The following is a 14,619-nucleotide window of genomic DNA, read 5'->3' as shown; positions in this document are numbered from 1 at the left end:
TGCAAATTCTTTCCTTCAGCCCGCGGCACGCCGGCGCTCATCCCCCCTCCCCCTGGCCCTGGCTCAACTGAATTATTACGAGCTGTGGACAACACACTCATTCTCCTCTAGCCGCGCTTGGAAGCCAAAATGCGGAGCCAGTTCTGCTCCCTGACCTGCCGATGCAGATGGCTTCTGCTCCCCCCAGCCTAGACCGCTGACTCCCTGCTCCCTCCGCACCCTGATGCAGATGGTTTCTGCTCCCCCTCATCCTAGACGGCTGATCCCCCCCCCGCCACATCCTGATGCAGATGGTTTCTGCTCCCCCCACAGTCTAGATGGCTGCCTCCCTGCTCCCCATCTGAAATTGGGCGTTTGAGCTTTGCAGCACCTATGGTGTTCCGCTTTCGCTGTTGCACACCCCCACATGTGCCCTGAGCTGCTCTTCACCTCCAGATCTGGCCAGGTAATGCCCCTTTGTGCCCCAAACCTGAGCAGCTGTCTTCTGCACCCCACCCCCCATATCCTGAGCCTAAGCTGCTGTTGGGCTGTACCCCCAACCTATGTACCCCAGTGCTGAGCTGCTCTGTTTGCTGCACCCCAAAACCTGAGCCTCTTTCCCCTCTGAGCTGCCAAAACTCTTTCCTGTCCCATGCCACCTGGTTCAGGCTACATGATGGGGGGGTTCACATCACCTGCTGCTGGGAAGGGAACACCCCCACTTTCTGAGGCAGATGATGCCAGCCCCCTCCCTGTGTGCTCCAGCTCCTCAAACGGGAGGGGCAACAGGGAGTGTCTGGCTGTCTTCCATGGGGGCACCTGGGAGAGAAATGGGGGGCTGGGGGGGTTGGTCCAGGGAAGTGGGGAGATGGGCTCACAGCCTTTAATTTGTACCATCTGCAAATCATGCTGAAACCCGAGCGGAAGCCTGGGGGCTACTGTGAGGGGTGGGGCTGGAGGTTATGAGGTGGGTATTGGGCGCTAGTGAGGTGTTGCGGGGGGCTGGGCTATGGCAGGGGTGGGATGGTGGCTGGTTTCTGCTGTTTGGTGCTGGTACAGGGTGGGCTCTGCTGGGTCGTGGTGGGGGGCTGGCGGGGGGCGGACCCTGGGCTGTGAGAAGGGGTGGGTTGGGCTCTGGTACAGGGCTGTTGAGGGGCGGTGGGGGGGGGGCGGGAATCTGGCAGAGGGCGTTGCAAACCCTGGGCTGTGAGGGGAGGGGAGGGTGGGGTTCTGCTGGGGGCGGGGGCTGCTGTGTACTGAGGGGGCTGGACTGCAGTGGAGATGGGTTGGGGGCTGGGCTCTGCTGTGTTGTGTGGGGGCATGTTGCAAGGGCTGGGCTGTAGTCGGGGCGACTGGATCTGGCAGAGCAGGCTGGGGACCCTGGGCTGTCGGGGAGGTGGGTCGGGCTGTGGGGTGGGGCTCTTGGGGGCTGGGCTGTGGTATGGAGGGGTTGGTATCTAGCAGAAGGGGTTGTGGATGCCGAACTGTGGGGTGAATTGAGCTGGGAGGGGGCTGGGCTGGGGGGTGCTGGCACCTGGCGGAGGGGGCTGTGGCCCCAAAGTTATGGGGGGTTGGGGGGGGCTCTCTGGGGCTGGGCTGTGGTATATGGGGGGGCTGTGATCGGGCAGAGTGAGCTGTGGACCGAGAGCTGTGGGGAGGGCTGTGGTGGTGGAGGCTCTCGGGGGCTGGGCTGTGGTATGGGGGTGCTGGGATCTGGCCGAGGGGGTTGTGGACCCCAGAGCTGTGGGGGGGGGCGGTGGCATAGGGGGCTGTGGGGAGGGACCTGCCGCTCTGGCTGCCTAAAGCGGCTGCCCTGTGCTGCACCGGGGTCTGATGCCTGCCAGATGTGAGACAGTGGCCCCCTTTCATGGCCTGCCCCGAGCCGAGCCGAGCCAAACCCGCGGCTGCCCGGGCAGCGTTTGCTTTGTGCTGGGGGAGGCACCATGGGCCTGCGTCCCCTCCCTCCCTGCGCACTCCGCAGAGATGAGGCTACTTAGGCAGAGTGGGGAGGGGGGGTGCTGTGCGGGGGTGGGGGGGCACCAGAACTGTGTGTGCAGCCAGGGGGGCTACCCCATTCATAGGCACCAGCTGCCTCCATCCCAAGGCTGGACGAACCCATTGCACCCAGCTTGTCTGACCCTGGGCAGCACAGAGTGATGCAAACTGACCCCTAGAGCAGGTCCCACAGCCACACATCCAGCCCTGTGGTGCGGGGGTTCACACGCCTGCTGCAGCTGCACCGGGCTTTGTGCCTGAGCTGGGTGTTTGCAGTTCTAGCAGTGGGACGGGGGTGGGTACATCAGGGCAGTGTGGCTGGACAGTACAGCTTGGAGGGGGGTAAAGTTCCATTTGCCTTCAGAGGGGCGTTGGCACTCTGTGAGCCTGCAGTGCTGCGAGCTTCCTTGGGGCAGTGTCAGCTGTGAGATTCCTCGGGCAGTGCTGGCTGTGGAGTGCAGTGCTGAGTTTCCACGGGCAGTGATGGCTGTGGAGTGCAGTGCTGTGAGTTTCCTCGGGCAGTGCTGGCTGTGGAGTGCAGTGCTGAGTTTCCTCGGGCAGTGCCGGCTGTGGAGTGCAGTGCTGTGAGTTTCCTTGGGCAGTGCCGGCTGTGGAGTGCAGTGCTGTGAGTTTCCTCGGGCAGTGCTGGCTGTGGAGTGCAGTGCTGAGTTTCCTCGGGCAGTGCCGGCTGTGGAGTGCAGTGCTGTGAGTTTCCTCGGTTAGTGCCGGCTGTGGAGTGCAGTGCTGTGAGTTTCCTCGGGCAGTGCCGGCTGTGGAGTGCAGTGCTGTGAGTTTCCTTGGGCAGTGCCGGCTGTGGAGTGCAGTGCTGTGAGTTTCCTCGGGCAGTGCTGGCTGTGGAGTGCAGTGCTGAGTTTCCTCGGGCAGTGCTGGCTGTGGAGTGCAGTGCTGTGAGTTTCCTCGGGCAGTGCCGGCTGTGGAGTGCAGTGCTGTGAGTTTCCTCGGGCAGTGCCGGCTGTGGAGTGCAGTGCTGTGAGTTTCCTCGGGCAGTGCCGGCTGTGGAGTGCAGTGCTGTGAGTTTCCTCGGGCAGTGCCGGCTGTGGAGTGCAGTGCTGTGAGATTCCTCGGGCAGTGCCGGCTGTGGAGTGCAGTGCTGTGAGATTCCTCGGGCAGTGCCGGCTGTGGAGTGCAGTGCTGTGAGTTTCCTCGGGCAGTGCCGGCTGTGGAGTGCAGTGCTGTGAGTTTCCTCGGGCAGTGCCGGCTGTGGAGTGCAGTGCTGTGAGTTTCCTCGGGCAGTGCCGGCTGTGGAGTGCAGTGCTGTGAGTTTCCTCGGGCAGTGCCGGCTGTGGAGTGCAGTGCTGTGAGATTCCTTGGGCAGTGCCGGCTGTGGAGCACGGCACTGAGAGATTCTCATGGGTGGTGCCAGCTGGGGAATGGGCGGAGGCAGGACTGGTGCTGTGAGCTTTCTCATGGCAGTGCCGGCTGGGGACTGGGGCACTGTGTGTTTCCTTGCAGCAGTGACCCAGAACCTGACACAGTGATTTCCATGGGAATGCCCACATGGGGCAGGGTGCACATGGGGCTATGCCGAGGGCGAGCCAGTCTGGGCTGGGGAGGGGGTTAGCATGCCCATAGCTGGTCCCTGCTCGAGTGTTTTCCCCAGCACTGACTCCCTCCCTGCCTGCCCCTGGCTGCCAGCAGGAGATGGGCTCAGCTCTGGAGCTGCTAAACTGCAGGGAACATGAAGCCTGACTCAGGCAGCACCTGCCCACGGAGCCGCTAAAAATACCTCGCGGTTGGCGGCAAGGACCCAGCACCGCCAGACTCTCCCCCCCGCCCCCCCCAGCCCCAGATTGCTCCTGGAGCAAAGCCGGGCTCTGCTCCCCCCAGGAAAGGGGCGATTGTGCCCCAGGAAAGGGTGCTAGTGTGCTGCTGAGATGCCAGAGCCATCCACACTGGCTCTGCTCTGGCACAGGGAGCGGATGGCAGGCAATTGGCCCAAGTCCTGCTCTTGGAGGAAAGGGCAGGATTAGCTCCCTCTGGTGCCTCTCACTTTCTGGGGTCTGCCCAGTTCCTGGCACCAGACCAGCCCGGTGAGTGCAATAGCCCCAGGGCAGTGTGCCTGCACCGTGCCCTGATCTGCCACCAGGGGGGGCAGAGTATAACCACAGTGCACTGTGCCCTGGACATGCCCCCAATCTGCTCCTTTTGCCAAGAGTTGGGAGTCAGCCCTGCACTGCTCAGAGACCCCCTGGGTGCTGGGGTGGGGGGAGTTGGAGCAGAGGGGCCGGAAGAATCTGGCTTAATGTCCTGCCCCTCTGCCAGTGCCTCTGCCCACCCATCCACACACAGGATCAGCCAGTGCCAAGACCTGGCTTCCAGGTCCCATCACGGCTGTGCTGTGAGCTGCTCCAGGACAGTGCCAGCTGACGCATGCTGTGCTCCTGCCTTCAGACACCAAAGGGTTGAACACACCTCCTCCCCCACTGCAGACTGTCTTCTCCACAGATGGGCGTCTGCCCCCCAAGGCAATGAGCCATGCTGGGCCTCCAGCCACTCGTCCTGGCTAATGGTCCCTCTAATATTTTCTCTGTGTGTAGAATAAATTTTGTTATATGCACCAAGGCATGTGCAGATGCGCACCACCGGCAGAAACACAGGCTGCTGGCTGTGAGCACTCTGCTAATCAGCTGCAAAGCACCTGAACCTCTTCTGGGTGGCCTCCCCAGTGCTCAGCTTGCAGCTGGGCTTCCCAGCCTGTGGGTCAAGCCCCAAACATGGGTTGCCATTAGGTTTTTTTAAGGGCTGCTGGCTGGGCAGCTCTGAGCTGCATGTGGCTCTTTAAGGAGCCATTTGCGGCTCCTGCCGCGGCTGCTGCTCATGCCTCCAGCATCCAGTCCCTGCCCTGCCAAAGTGGAATGAAATGTAATTGGTTTAATGTCTGGCAGGATCCAACAGTTAAACCAATTCAACTGCGTCCCAGTTTGGCAGGGCAGGGCAGGGCAGGGACCTACCCATGCTGCATGGTGGAGCAGGGAATAGGAGGGCTGCGGGGAGCTGCATGGAGGAGGCAGCAGCCCAAAGAAGGAGCACCAGTGACACTTGCATGAGGTACGTGGGGAGGTGGTGTGGGGCTGCAAGGGGTTTAAGCCTGGGGACGGCAAATTAAGATTTACAATTTTTTTCCCCAGTGGGGAACCTACTCCCCCCACCCCGGCTGCCCCCGGTTTTGAATTGCCTGGATCACAATGTCTTACTGAATTGTCAGAACAAGTCCTTGTCTCGAAAAGTTTGGGAACAGCCAGCTTTCAGGGAACGCTGCTTGGGAGCTGTGAGCCAGGCTGGGGCGATGGGGTAAAGCAATCTGCCCTAAGGGGGCAAAGGGGCTGGGGCAGGTTTGTGCAGAGGGACCGTATGGCTGGTGGGGTGAGGGGGCAGTGCTGCAGAAGGGGGGACCCAGCAGTAGCACCCCGCTGGGGATTCCATGTTGTGAGCTTCTCCAGAGTGGTGCTCTGTCAACACCCAGCCAGGGACCCCAGTGCTGTGAGATTCTCTTCCTCAGCCCCTGGCCTGCACAGGGGGCAGATGGGGTGTCTGAAAGTGGTTTATAGATGGGGGGGGCACCACCCCCAGACATTGCACCCCTGCTACCCTCCCTGCAGGCAGGACTGGGCCGGCTGGAATCTAAAGGAGGTTCTCTAGGGAGGCCACTGTGGTTCTGTCCATCTCTCCAGCCTGGTGAATGTGAACTGGCTGGTCCTGCCCCTTCCTCCCAAAGAGCCCTGGGACAGCCACCCCTTAGCCAGGCCAGGGGAGGTCCAAGTGGGCAGGATTTTCCCACAATGCACCAGTGCCCAAGCATGGAGCAGGCTGAGTGGGCAGGGTGGGAATGATCGGGTGCATTGGCTGGCTGCTCCTGAGAGCATCCTGGGAGCTCCAGCTTGGTCCAGTCCAGACTCACCCATGGGTGCGGGGGGGGGGCTATAGCAGGGCACTGCGGTGGGCGGCCTGTCTGGACCTGGATGCTAATCTGGGTGGGGGGCAGGGTGTGTGTGTCTAGATCCTCTCTGGCTGTACCCACTCCGACCCCCCTGCCAGGTAACTGGAAATCGGAACTGCTGAGGAAGTCTGGGCGGCAGGGGGTGGGGTGGGAAATCCCTGTCAAAACAGCTGCCACAGTCCACTGCAGAGATGGCTGCAGCCCAGTGCTGGGTAACGAATGATCCTTCTGCATCTCCCACGGAGGCAGTTGCATTTCAGCACTGGGCAGAGCGTCCTGGTATTAAGAGCTGCCACCCTAGAGCTGGCTGTATCGCAGGACTGAGTGAACCACCCCGGTAGAATGAGATCCTGCATCCTATGCCCGAAGCAGCTACATATAAGCACCAGGCGAAGGATTTTTGTATAACCAGATGCTGCGCCCCCACCCCAGAGGTGGCTGCATCTCAGCCCAGGATGACTTGTTTGCTGAAAGGATGTGAGTGACAGGCCCTGTCAAAGGATGCGAAAGCCCCTTCTCGGCCTTCTTTCCCTCTGGAACGTGTCCCTTTCCCCCACCCCCTGCCGGCAACTATCACCCAGATCGTAATGAACCAATCCCACTCCCCGCCCCCCCCGGCTCCTGACCCCTTGCATCTTCTGGGCTCAGAACTGGCTGGTGCCGTTGCTATGGCAACCGCATCGCACGCACCTGCCTCTGGAGTAGTGGGCGAAGGGACGAGAGGATTACGTTAACCCTTCTGCTGGCTCCTTCCACGCCAGCCTGCCATGCAGCACAATCCCAGGGCTGGCCAAGGCATCCAGGGGAAAAGCAAAGCCAGGTGCCGTCTACACTAAACCAGCAGGTGTTGCAACACCGTCTCTACAGGGTGGCAATACTGGTTCTGCAGGGCGGGACTTTGTGGGTCCAGCAGCAGCAGGGTTAGGCTGCGGCCTGGATTGCGGCTGGTCCCGTCCCTCCATGCGCTGCGCTGCACCTGAGCGTTACCCAGAGTGCCTTGCTTCCCGTAGCGGAGTTGGCCCCGCCCACGTGAGGAGATGCTCCGCCTTCTAACAACCTCTCCACGGCTTCACGAGGCGGCTCTGCCCGCAGGTCCTGTCGCGCCGATAACAGAGGCGCAGCTCTGATGGGCCCGGGCTGAAAGGCCGAGGAGCTGAGCTGGCCCAGAGTGCAGGCGAGGAGCTGGAATCACGCTGCCCAGGAGCTGTCCTTTGCATGTGGCTGAGAGCCCCTTCCTCAGGGCCGAGCTGCCCTGGAAATGTACATGGGCAAAGCTGCGTTTCTCTGTGCTATGAAAATCCCACCTCCCCAAGAGACGTAGCCAGCCCGGCCTAGCACCCGGCGCAGACAGCACAAGGCCTTTGTGCCTCTGTTTGTATCAGGAGTAGCCAACCTCCTAGGGTGAGCGTAGCCCTGGCCGTTGAGCCTGGGGATGGGGCTGTTACACCATGTGTGTGCCCGGGGCAGGAGAAACGTGACCAGAGCTCTTGGGAAAATGCTGCTCGCTTGTAGGATTCATTATCAGAAGTAGCCTGAGTAATGGAGGCGCAGAAGTGCTATGTGTGTCATAGACCTCTCACTGCTGGTGTGGCGCAGTGTTCCGTCGGATTTTCTTTCCCATCTGTGGGCAGAATAAATTTTGTTCTGTGCACAGGAGCCTGGGTCGATGTGCACCACCCGTAGAAGCACACACTGCGGGCGCTCTGCAAACCGGCTGGTTGACACCTGGATCTCTCCTGAGCGGCTGCCCACGTGCTCAGCTTACCAGGCACCAGGGTGTGAAGTCACTTTTGGCTTAGAGGTAGTTGGGCTCATGGAGGAGGGATATTTGGGGTTCTCTTGCCTGCTGCTAGAAAGAGTTAGGAGAAGCTGGCTATTAAGCAAGAATATAACACGACAGAGCGTGGAGATGCAGCTGCCGCTGGGCTGGAGCATGGCAACTATTTACACAGGGATCTCTCACCCAACACTGAATTGCTATACAGCCCTCACTGTGTGCTGAAATGCAGCCACCTCTGGGGTGCTACATGGCAGCTGTTTACCCAGCCATAGCTACTACCCACTACTGAAATCCCTCCCTGCCAGCCCCAGCAGGACATGCACTCAGAAAACAGGCCCCCGCCCCACGGATGTGGGATGGGGGTGTGTGTGGGGGCTGGTCCCCTAACTGGACTGGCCCTCTGGTGGCCATTCACCTTCCTTCTAGCCATTTCTCTCTGGTGCCCCACCACCCCCAAGCCATGTGGTTCCTTTAATGGCCTCCTCTTCCCGCCTCCAGTGGGCCTGAAGACCCCTGAGTCTGGGGCCAGCTGAGGCAAGCATTCTTGCTGCTCTTCTCCCTTCCCCCTCCCTCTCTGCCTCTTCCCCCTCACTCCCTCCTTTTCTCTCCCCATCCCCCCTCTTGCTCCGTCTCCCCCCCCCCACTTCCCCGCCTCCCAGGCTGGAATCCAGGAGGCCCTTCCAGATGCTCAGCTGGGATTTGCCGGGGCTAATTTTAGCCCCTCAAGGGCCTTATCACCGCCATGGCCGAGTGAAGAGCAGCTGCCTCCCTCCTTCCACCAGGGCCGGGTGAGGGGGGGATGCGCCCCTGCCAGCTCCGAGCCCTCCAGCCTCGCACATCCTGTGCCGTGATCGCCGACTCCTGCCGCCACCTCACGTGCCACGGGCGTGCTGGGCTCGGAACACCCATGCACCCACTTCGCCATGCTGAGGTCGGGCAGCGGCAGCGTTTTCACACCCCTCGGACCCTGAGCTCCAGGCCTCCTGAAGCCGGGACTCCACTGTGTGCCAGGGTCCCGCGCTCATGGCGCATCCCCAGTGCGCCAGGCCCCGCTGCAGCCGGCATGGTGCCCTCAGCCAGGCGTTCCAGACGCACCTCCCACTGTGCAAAGGCTGGCCCCAGGTCCGGGAGACACGAGGGCAGCCCCCCGAGCTGGCTTAGCGGTCAGCTCAGGAAGATCTCAGGGGCTGAGCAGCACCGTCCTGGAGCCGGGAGGGCCTACCCTGATGTCTGTGGCCCTCTGGCACTGCGCAGACCCCCACGTCCTCCTAGCACCCTTCCCTGTCTAGCCCACTGCCTGGGGCCGGTGCCCATGCAGTGCCCATCAACTGTCCTTTGGTGCCCCCATGTGGACAATGCCAGGGCTGCACATGGGGATCACAGCACAGGGTTGTTCTCAGGGTCCCCTGCCAGGGATCGGGTGGGTGAAAGCAAAGGCCCAGCGTGGGGTTCCAGGAGTTGTGCATGGCCCAAGGTGGGTCTGCATAGCAGCGAAGTGGGGTGCAGGGTCTGGGCAAGGCCCTGGGGGATTCTGGGTAACAGAGAATTGGGGTGTAGGGGGCTGGGGGATTCTGGTTAACTGGGAATGGGGTGCAGGGTCTGGGCAGGGCCCTGCGGGGATTCTGGGTAACCAGGAATGGGGCGCAGGGGCAGGACAGGACCCCGGGGGATTCTGGGTGACAGATTTGGGGTGCAGGGTGGTGGGGTTTGTGGTAACCAGGCATGAGGCTCAGGGTCTGGTCAGGACCCCAGGGGATTCTGGGTAACTGGGAATGGGGCGCAGGGCTGGGCAGGGCCATGGGGGATTCTGGATAACAGATAATTGGGGTGCATCTCGGTGTGTCTGTTCCTCCGTGTTGGCGTGTCTGTCCAGCCAGTCTGTCTGTCTGTCCTTCTGTGTGTGATCTCAGGTCTCTGGTACCGGCCCTGCCTTCCCCCACTCTGCCAGCTGCTATGAGCCGCCCTCCTGAGCCGGCGCCCCCCCAGGAGGGCAGGGGGAGGTGACGCTCACAGACGCTCCACACTAGAGGCTGCTGTGTCAGGGGACCAGACGCTGCTCACTCCAGCTGGAGACAGCGAGAGACACAGACACCGTGGCAACAGGTAGGTGCTGGCTCTGCCCCCTCCGCCCCTTCCAGGGTGACCCACATCCTAGGAGTCCCCACCTGGGCTGGGGGGCCTGACATGGGCAGCCCTGACCGCCCCTCTGGGCAGCTGATCCTGGGGAGGGCTCCCTCTTAGCTGTAGTGAACCCCACTGTCTCCTAGGCATGGGTCCGCTGCTGCTCCAAGAGCATCTGACAGCTACAGCCCCCATCAGCCGGGAACAGCTAAGGCCTCCCATACCTCCTTCCCCAGGCCCCAGACTGCTCTGTGCAATGCTGATGCCCCTGCCCTGGCGGGGCTGGACTGCAGTAATGGCTAAGAGGGTGTCTGGTCCTTTTCTCACCTCTGCGCCAAGCCTGTGCTGAGCAGAACTAATTGCTGCTGCCCAGCATGTGGGTTAGGCTCCAAAGCCCTGATGCACAGGCGGGGGCTCTGGGACAGAGGACAGGGTTTGCCCAGGCTCCCACCATGAGACAGTGATAGGACCAGGACTAGAACTGGGCTGGGGCTAGAACCCAGGAGCCCTGTTTCCTCAGTTCCTCGCCTAATCTCAGGGCGTCGCTTCTCACCCTCTGCTGACACCTGCTCGTTTTCTTTCATCCTTCCCCCCAACCCCTGGACAGGGGCCAGCCTGGGGGAAAAATATGAGCCCCCTGTGCCCAAATCTCAGCCCATTCGTAAAACCGGACAATCTTGGCCAGGAACACAAAGATGGGGAGTGTTGTAAGGGGAGAGAGAGAGTGTGTGTGTGTGGATGGATGGATAGATAGATAGAGACAACTCTTGTCTCACCTTTGTTTATATGGGCTGCCACTTTATAAACAGGTCCAGATCCATACTCCCAGCCTTAAAACTGAGTGAGATTCTCCAATGGGTTTTCAGGCTAGTAGCCTCCGTTCCATTCAGGTCAGCACCAGACCCAACCCTGGACTCTCCTGAGGCCAGGGGGACATGCGATTCCCCCTGTCTCTGGGACCTCAGCTCACCATGTTGGAGCTGAATGGTCTGAGGGTTACAACCTCTGCCTGCCCACTGCTCCTGTGCCCAGCACCCAGGGTGTGTCCCACGGGATTCCTAGGTTGTGGTTTGGGAAGTGTCTTGGGGGCTCCGTCCCCCTCTTTCTCGCACCATGTCTGCCTTCCATCACATGCATACCTGGGCACTGCAGGTGGCAGTGCAGAGTCAGTGTGCCATGCATTGGCTTGGCTTCCTGCCCAGGAGCTCTGTTGGCGGTGACCATGCCAAAGAGGGCATTGGTCCGGCTGGATCCGCAGATCTGGAAGGAAGGAAGAAAGGTGTTTGTGCCTCCAGCAACTAACTGCTAGGGGTCAGGTCCCAGTCCCAGCTGGAACTGAAAAACAAAGCAGCTGGGGCCCAGCCCCTATATTATTTACCTGCCAGGAGCAGAGATCAGGGACCTGCGTCTCCCTCAGCAGCAGCTGGGAAGTTAAGGAGGGCCTGGGGCAGTGTGAGGAAAGCAGCTTGCAGAACCTCAGGGTTCTTGGGAAATGTCCCCATTGTGGGAATGTGTCTGCACATGCCCACCTGTGTGCATTCTCTCATGCACAGCTGCCTTGTGTGCACGTGCACACTCGCACATCTATGCACACATGGGCTAGTCCTTGCACTGCCATGTGCACACTTTAGCACGCACATCCCCTCCCCATGGTCTTGGCCATACCGGTGCATGCCTATAAGCCCTTGTACTCGTGTCCTTGCACACACGTGTACACCTCCTGGTTCTCCCCTGTGCACACTCATGCAGTCTCTTGCCTGCAGACACAAACAGCATAAGACCCTGCCTCTGGGTACACACACCGGCTCAGACATAAGCATGCAGTCATTGGTGCACTAACGTGCCCCAACACAAATTTGCACACAGGTGCATGACAACGTGCCAGGGTGGACCAGCGACCTAGGTACCTGTACCGCTGGCCGTTTCACACTCAGGTGGCCTCCCTCCCCTGCAAACAGCACACACCCTGACAAGAGCTGTCCAGAACAGCCCCCAACCTCAGCATTTTCTGTGTGGAAGAGCTGGCTCCGGGTGTGGCTGGGGGCTTTACAACACCACAGAACAGATGTGACTTGAACCTTCACCCCCCAAACCTTAACTGGCCCCCCCCCGCAAACATACCTGGATTTCACTCACCTCCTAGCCTCCCCCCACCCCATTTTCACAACCTAGAGCTTCCCAAGTTTCCCAGGTCCCTGTCCCCTTCATGGTCCAAGCACAGATAGGGCTGGGTTGGGTGAAGATCCCTTTAACAGCCCTGCCCCAGGCTCCTAGCCATGCAGTGCCCCCTGCTGTGCCATGTAAGCTCTCCCCTGCCCTGTGCCAGTGCCCGACCAGGTGACATTTCCCTGCACCTGGCTGAGCAATTAGCCGGCTGCTTTGAGAATAGCTGATCAGGGGCCTCCTGCGGGCAGGGCTGGCGGGGAGGGGAAAGCTACCGAGAGGGCCTAATTAGCCAGCCATGACTCCCCCTCTTCCCAGAGTGGGGCTAATTTCCCTTTCTTGGATCAAGGCTGAGGCAGCAGGTTCCCTGCTGTCCCCAGCACAGCGAGACCCCGTCATCTGCAGCCCCCTGCCCCGGCTCAGATGTGCCACTGGGCTGCCTCTGAAGTATGGCGCTGTGCTGGGGGCGGGGCAGTGTATGCATGGATGGAGCAGAGACCTGGGGGGGTGAGCTCACAAGCATGCACACACACACACACACACACACACGTGCACACACACACCTCATCTATGCACCCACACAGCTCTTCATGTGTGCAGTGCATCCGCACATTCATGCATCTGCATAGCTATCCTTGCACAGGGCGATCACATTGCCCTATGGCAGGTACGAGACACTGGCTCCCAGGGATGTGGGGCTGCTGTCCCATGTCAGGACTCCTCTGCAATGGGGGGGGGGCTGCTGCCCCACAGTGAGGCACCGGGGATGGGAGCTCCACAACCTTCTGGTGGGGGGCTGCCAAGAACAGGGGCTCTGCAGCCTCCTGGCATGGGGGACAGGAAATGAGGCAGCTGCCCCACGGAGGAGCTCCCCTGCAGCAGGAGCTGCTGCCCTGAGACCCCAGGTGCCAGGAAACAGGAGCCCTGTAAACTAAGGGACAATTGGCCCGTTTTCTTAAAAAAGTCAGGAGGCCTGTGAGACAGCGTGAGTGAGGGGAAAACGGGACAGATGGTGCACCCGTCCCGGCACCCACAGGCACGCATGCCCCACCCATGCACCCACAGACCACATCATGAATGCAACACATGAATGCTCACCCTCTGCCTGCCGGGCCCTGCCCTCCCACACAGGGAGAGTCCCTAGGCCCAGAAAGGACAGCTGACTGTTCTGCCCATTCAACCCTCCGTGGGCTTGGTCTGAGTGTGCCGCTCAGAAGGGGTGATTCTGTGGCCGCTGACCCCATTCCCCCGGCCCCCCACCCCTGGGCCAGCCAGTCCCCACTGCCCTGAGGTTGGACCAGAGGGGCGCCCCCTGTGGACTGGGAGGGCGTGAGGGTGAAGCTTGGCCCTGGAGCTCAGGAAATCCAGCCTAGAGCACTGCCGCCCACCTCTACCTTCTCCTCACCCCCTCCTTCACTGACACCCCCCAACCTCCATGGCAGGGCAAGTGTCTGCCTGGGGAACCATGTCCAACAACATGGCCAAGATCGCCGAGGCCCGCAAGATGGTGGAGCAGCTCAAGCTGGAGGTGAACATTGACCGCATGAAGGTGTGACTCTCCCCCCGCCCCGCCTGTTCGCACCTGGCTGGGCAAGCCCCGCCCCCACGCCGCTGCTCTGCAAGCCCCACTCCCAGTGCCGCCACCTCCACCTCTGGGCATGAATGGGACCCAGGGGAGCAGCTCCCAGCTAGACCAGCCCCATTCTCTCCCAGCAGGGGGCGCTGTGGGGAGCAGGACGGGGGCACTCCCTGTAGGGGGAACTCCCACTTATGCCAGCCCTGTCCTGTCCCAGCAGGGGGCGCTGTGGGGAGCAGGACGGGGGCACTCCCTGTAGGGGGAACTCCCACTTATGCCAGCCCTGTCCTGTCCCAGCAGGGGGCGCTGTGGGGAGCTCTGGTTGGGGGAACCCCCAAAGGCTCTGTTGCCGCTGTCCCCGGGCTGTGCCTGGTGCGTTTAACCCTTTCCTCCCTGTGACAGGTGTCCAAGGCAGCCGCGGATTTGCTGGCCTACTGCGAGGCACACGCCAAGGAGGACCCACTGGTGACCCCGGTGCCCTCCTCGGAGAACCCCTTTCGCGAAAAGCGGCTCTTCTGCATCGTGCTGTGAGGCCTGGGGCCAGCGACTCAGCACAGCCCATCGGGCCGTAGCTCTAGAGCCGCCCCACTCGCGACAGCATAGAGAAGCAGAGAGGGGGTGCAAGGAGGGTGGGGAGAAACCAGGGGATGAGGCACGGGGTGTGGGCCGCACACCCTGACTGATAAGGGGAGCCTTCCTGTCTGTCCTCCCGTCCACGGCGTCTGTCCAACCACCCACCCGGCCTCCCACTGAATATGTCTCACCGATCCATCCAGGGAGCCTGTCAATCCAACTTGTCCGTCCTTCTGTCCGTGGTATCTATCTGCCCATCTGCCCCCTCCGTGGAACTGAGTGATGCATTCTGGCCATCCGTCCTTCCTTCCGTGGTGTCTGTGTATCCAGCTACCCTCCCGTCCATCCACGGTACCAATCTGTCCATTGCCCTACGGAATCTAACTGTGCTTCTGTCTGTCTATCTGTCTGTCTGTCTGTCACAGCATAGCCATAGTGTCGTCTTCTCCTGCTCTCCATTCTCCCACTCCCCAC

The 14,619-nt window shown here is 61.1% G+C and overlaps 1 protein-coding gene across 2 annotated transcripts; it reads left to right on the top strand.

The window, feature by feature from the left end:
• The first annotated feature begins 1,353 nt into the window (after positions 1–1,353).
• Positions 1,354–14,103, top strand: GNG8 (G protein subunit gamma 8). Of its 2 annotated transcripts, XM_075016562.1 has the most exons (4): positions 1,354–1,375; positions 9,623–9,815; positions 13,439–13,545; positions 13,975–14,103. In XM_075016562.1, the coding sequence occupies exons 3-4, from the start codon at positions 13,462–13,464 to the stop codon at positions 14,101–14,103; spliced, it is 213 nt and encodes a 70-aa protein (XP_074872663.1). In that variant the 5' UTR covers positions 1,354–1,375; positions 9,623–9,815; positions 13,439–13,461. The 2 variants fall into 2 exon arrangements, with proteins under 2 accessions (XP_074872663.1, XP_074872662.1); XM_075016561.1 differs by lacking the exons at positions 1,354–1,375; positions 9,623–9,815 and having other exon boundaries at positions 13,432–13,545.
• Positions 14,104–14,619: the final 516 nt, after the last annotated feature.

This window comes from Carettochelys insculpta, chromosome 22, assembly GCF_033958435.1.
Source record: "Carettochelys insculpta isolate YL-2023 chromosome 22, ASM3395843v1, whole genome shotgun sequence".
Taxonomy (NCBI): domain Eukaryota; kingdom Metazoa; phylum Chordata; order Testudines; family Carettochelyidae; genus Carettochelys; species Carettochelys insculpta.
This window is presented reverse-complemented; position numbering and strand designations above follow the sequence as displayed.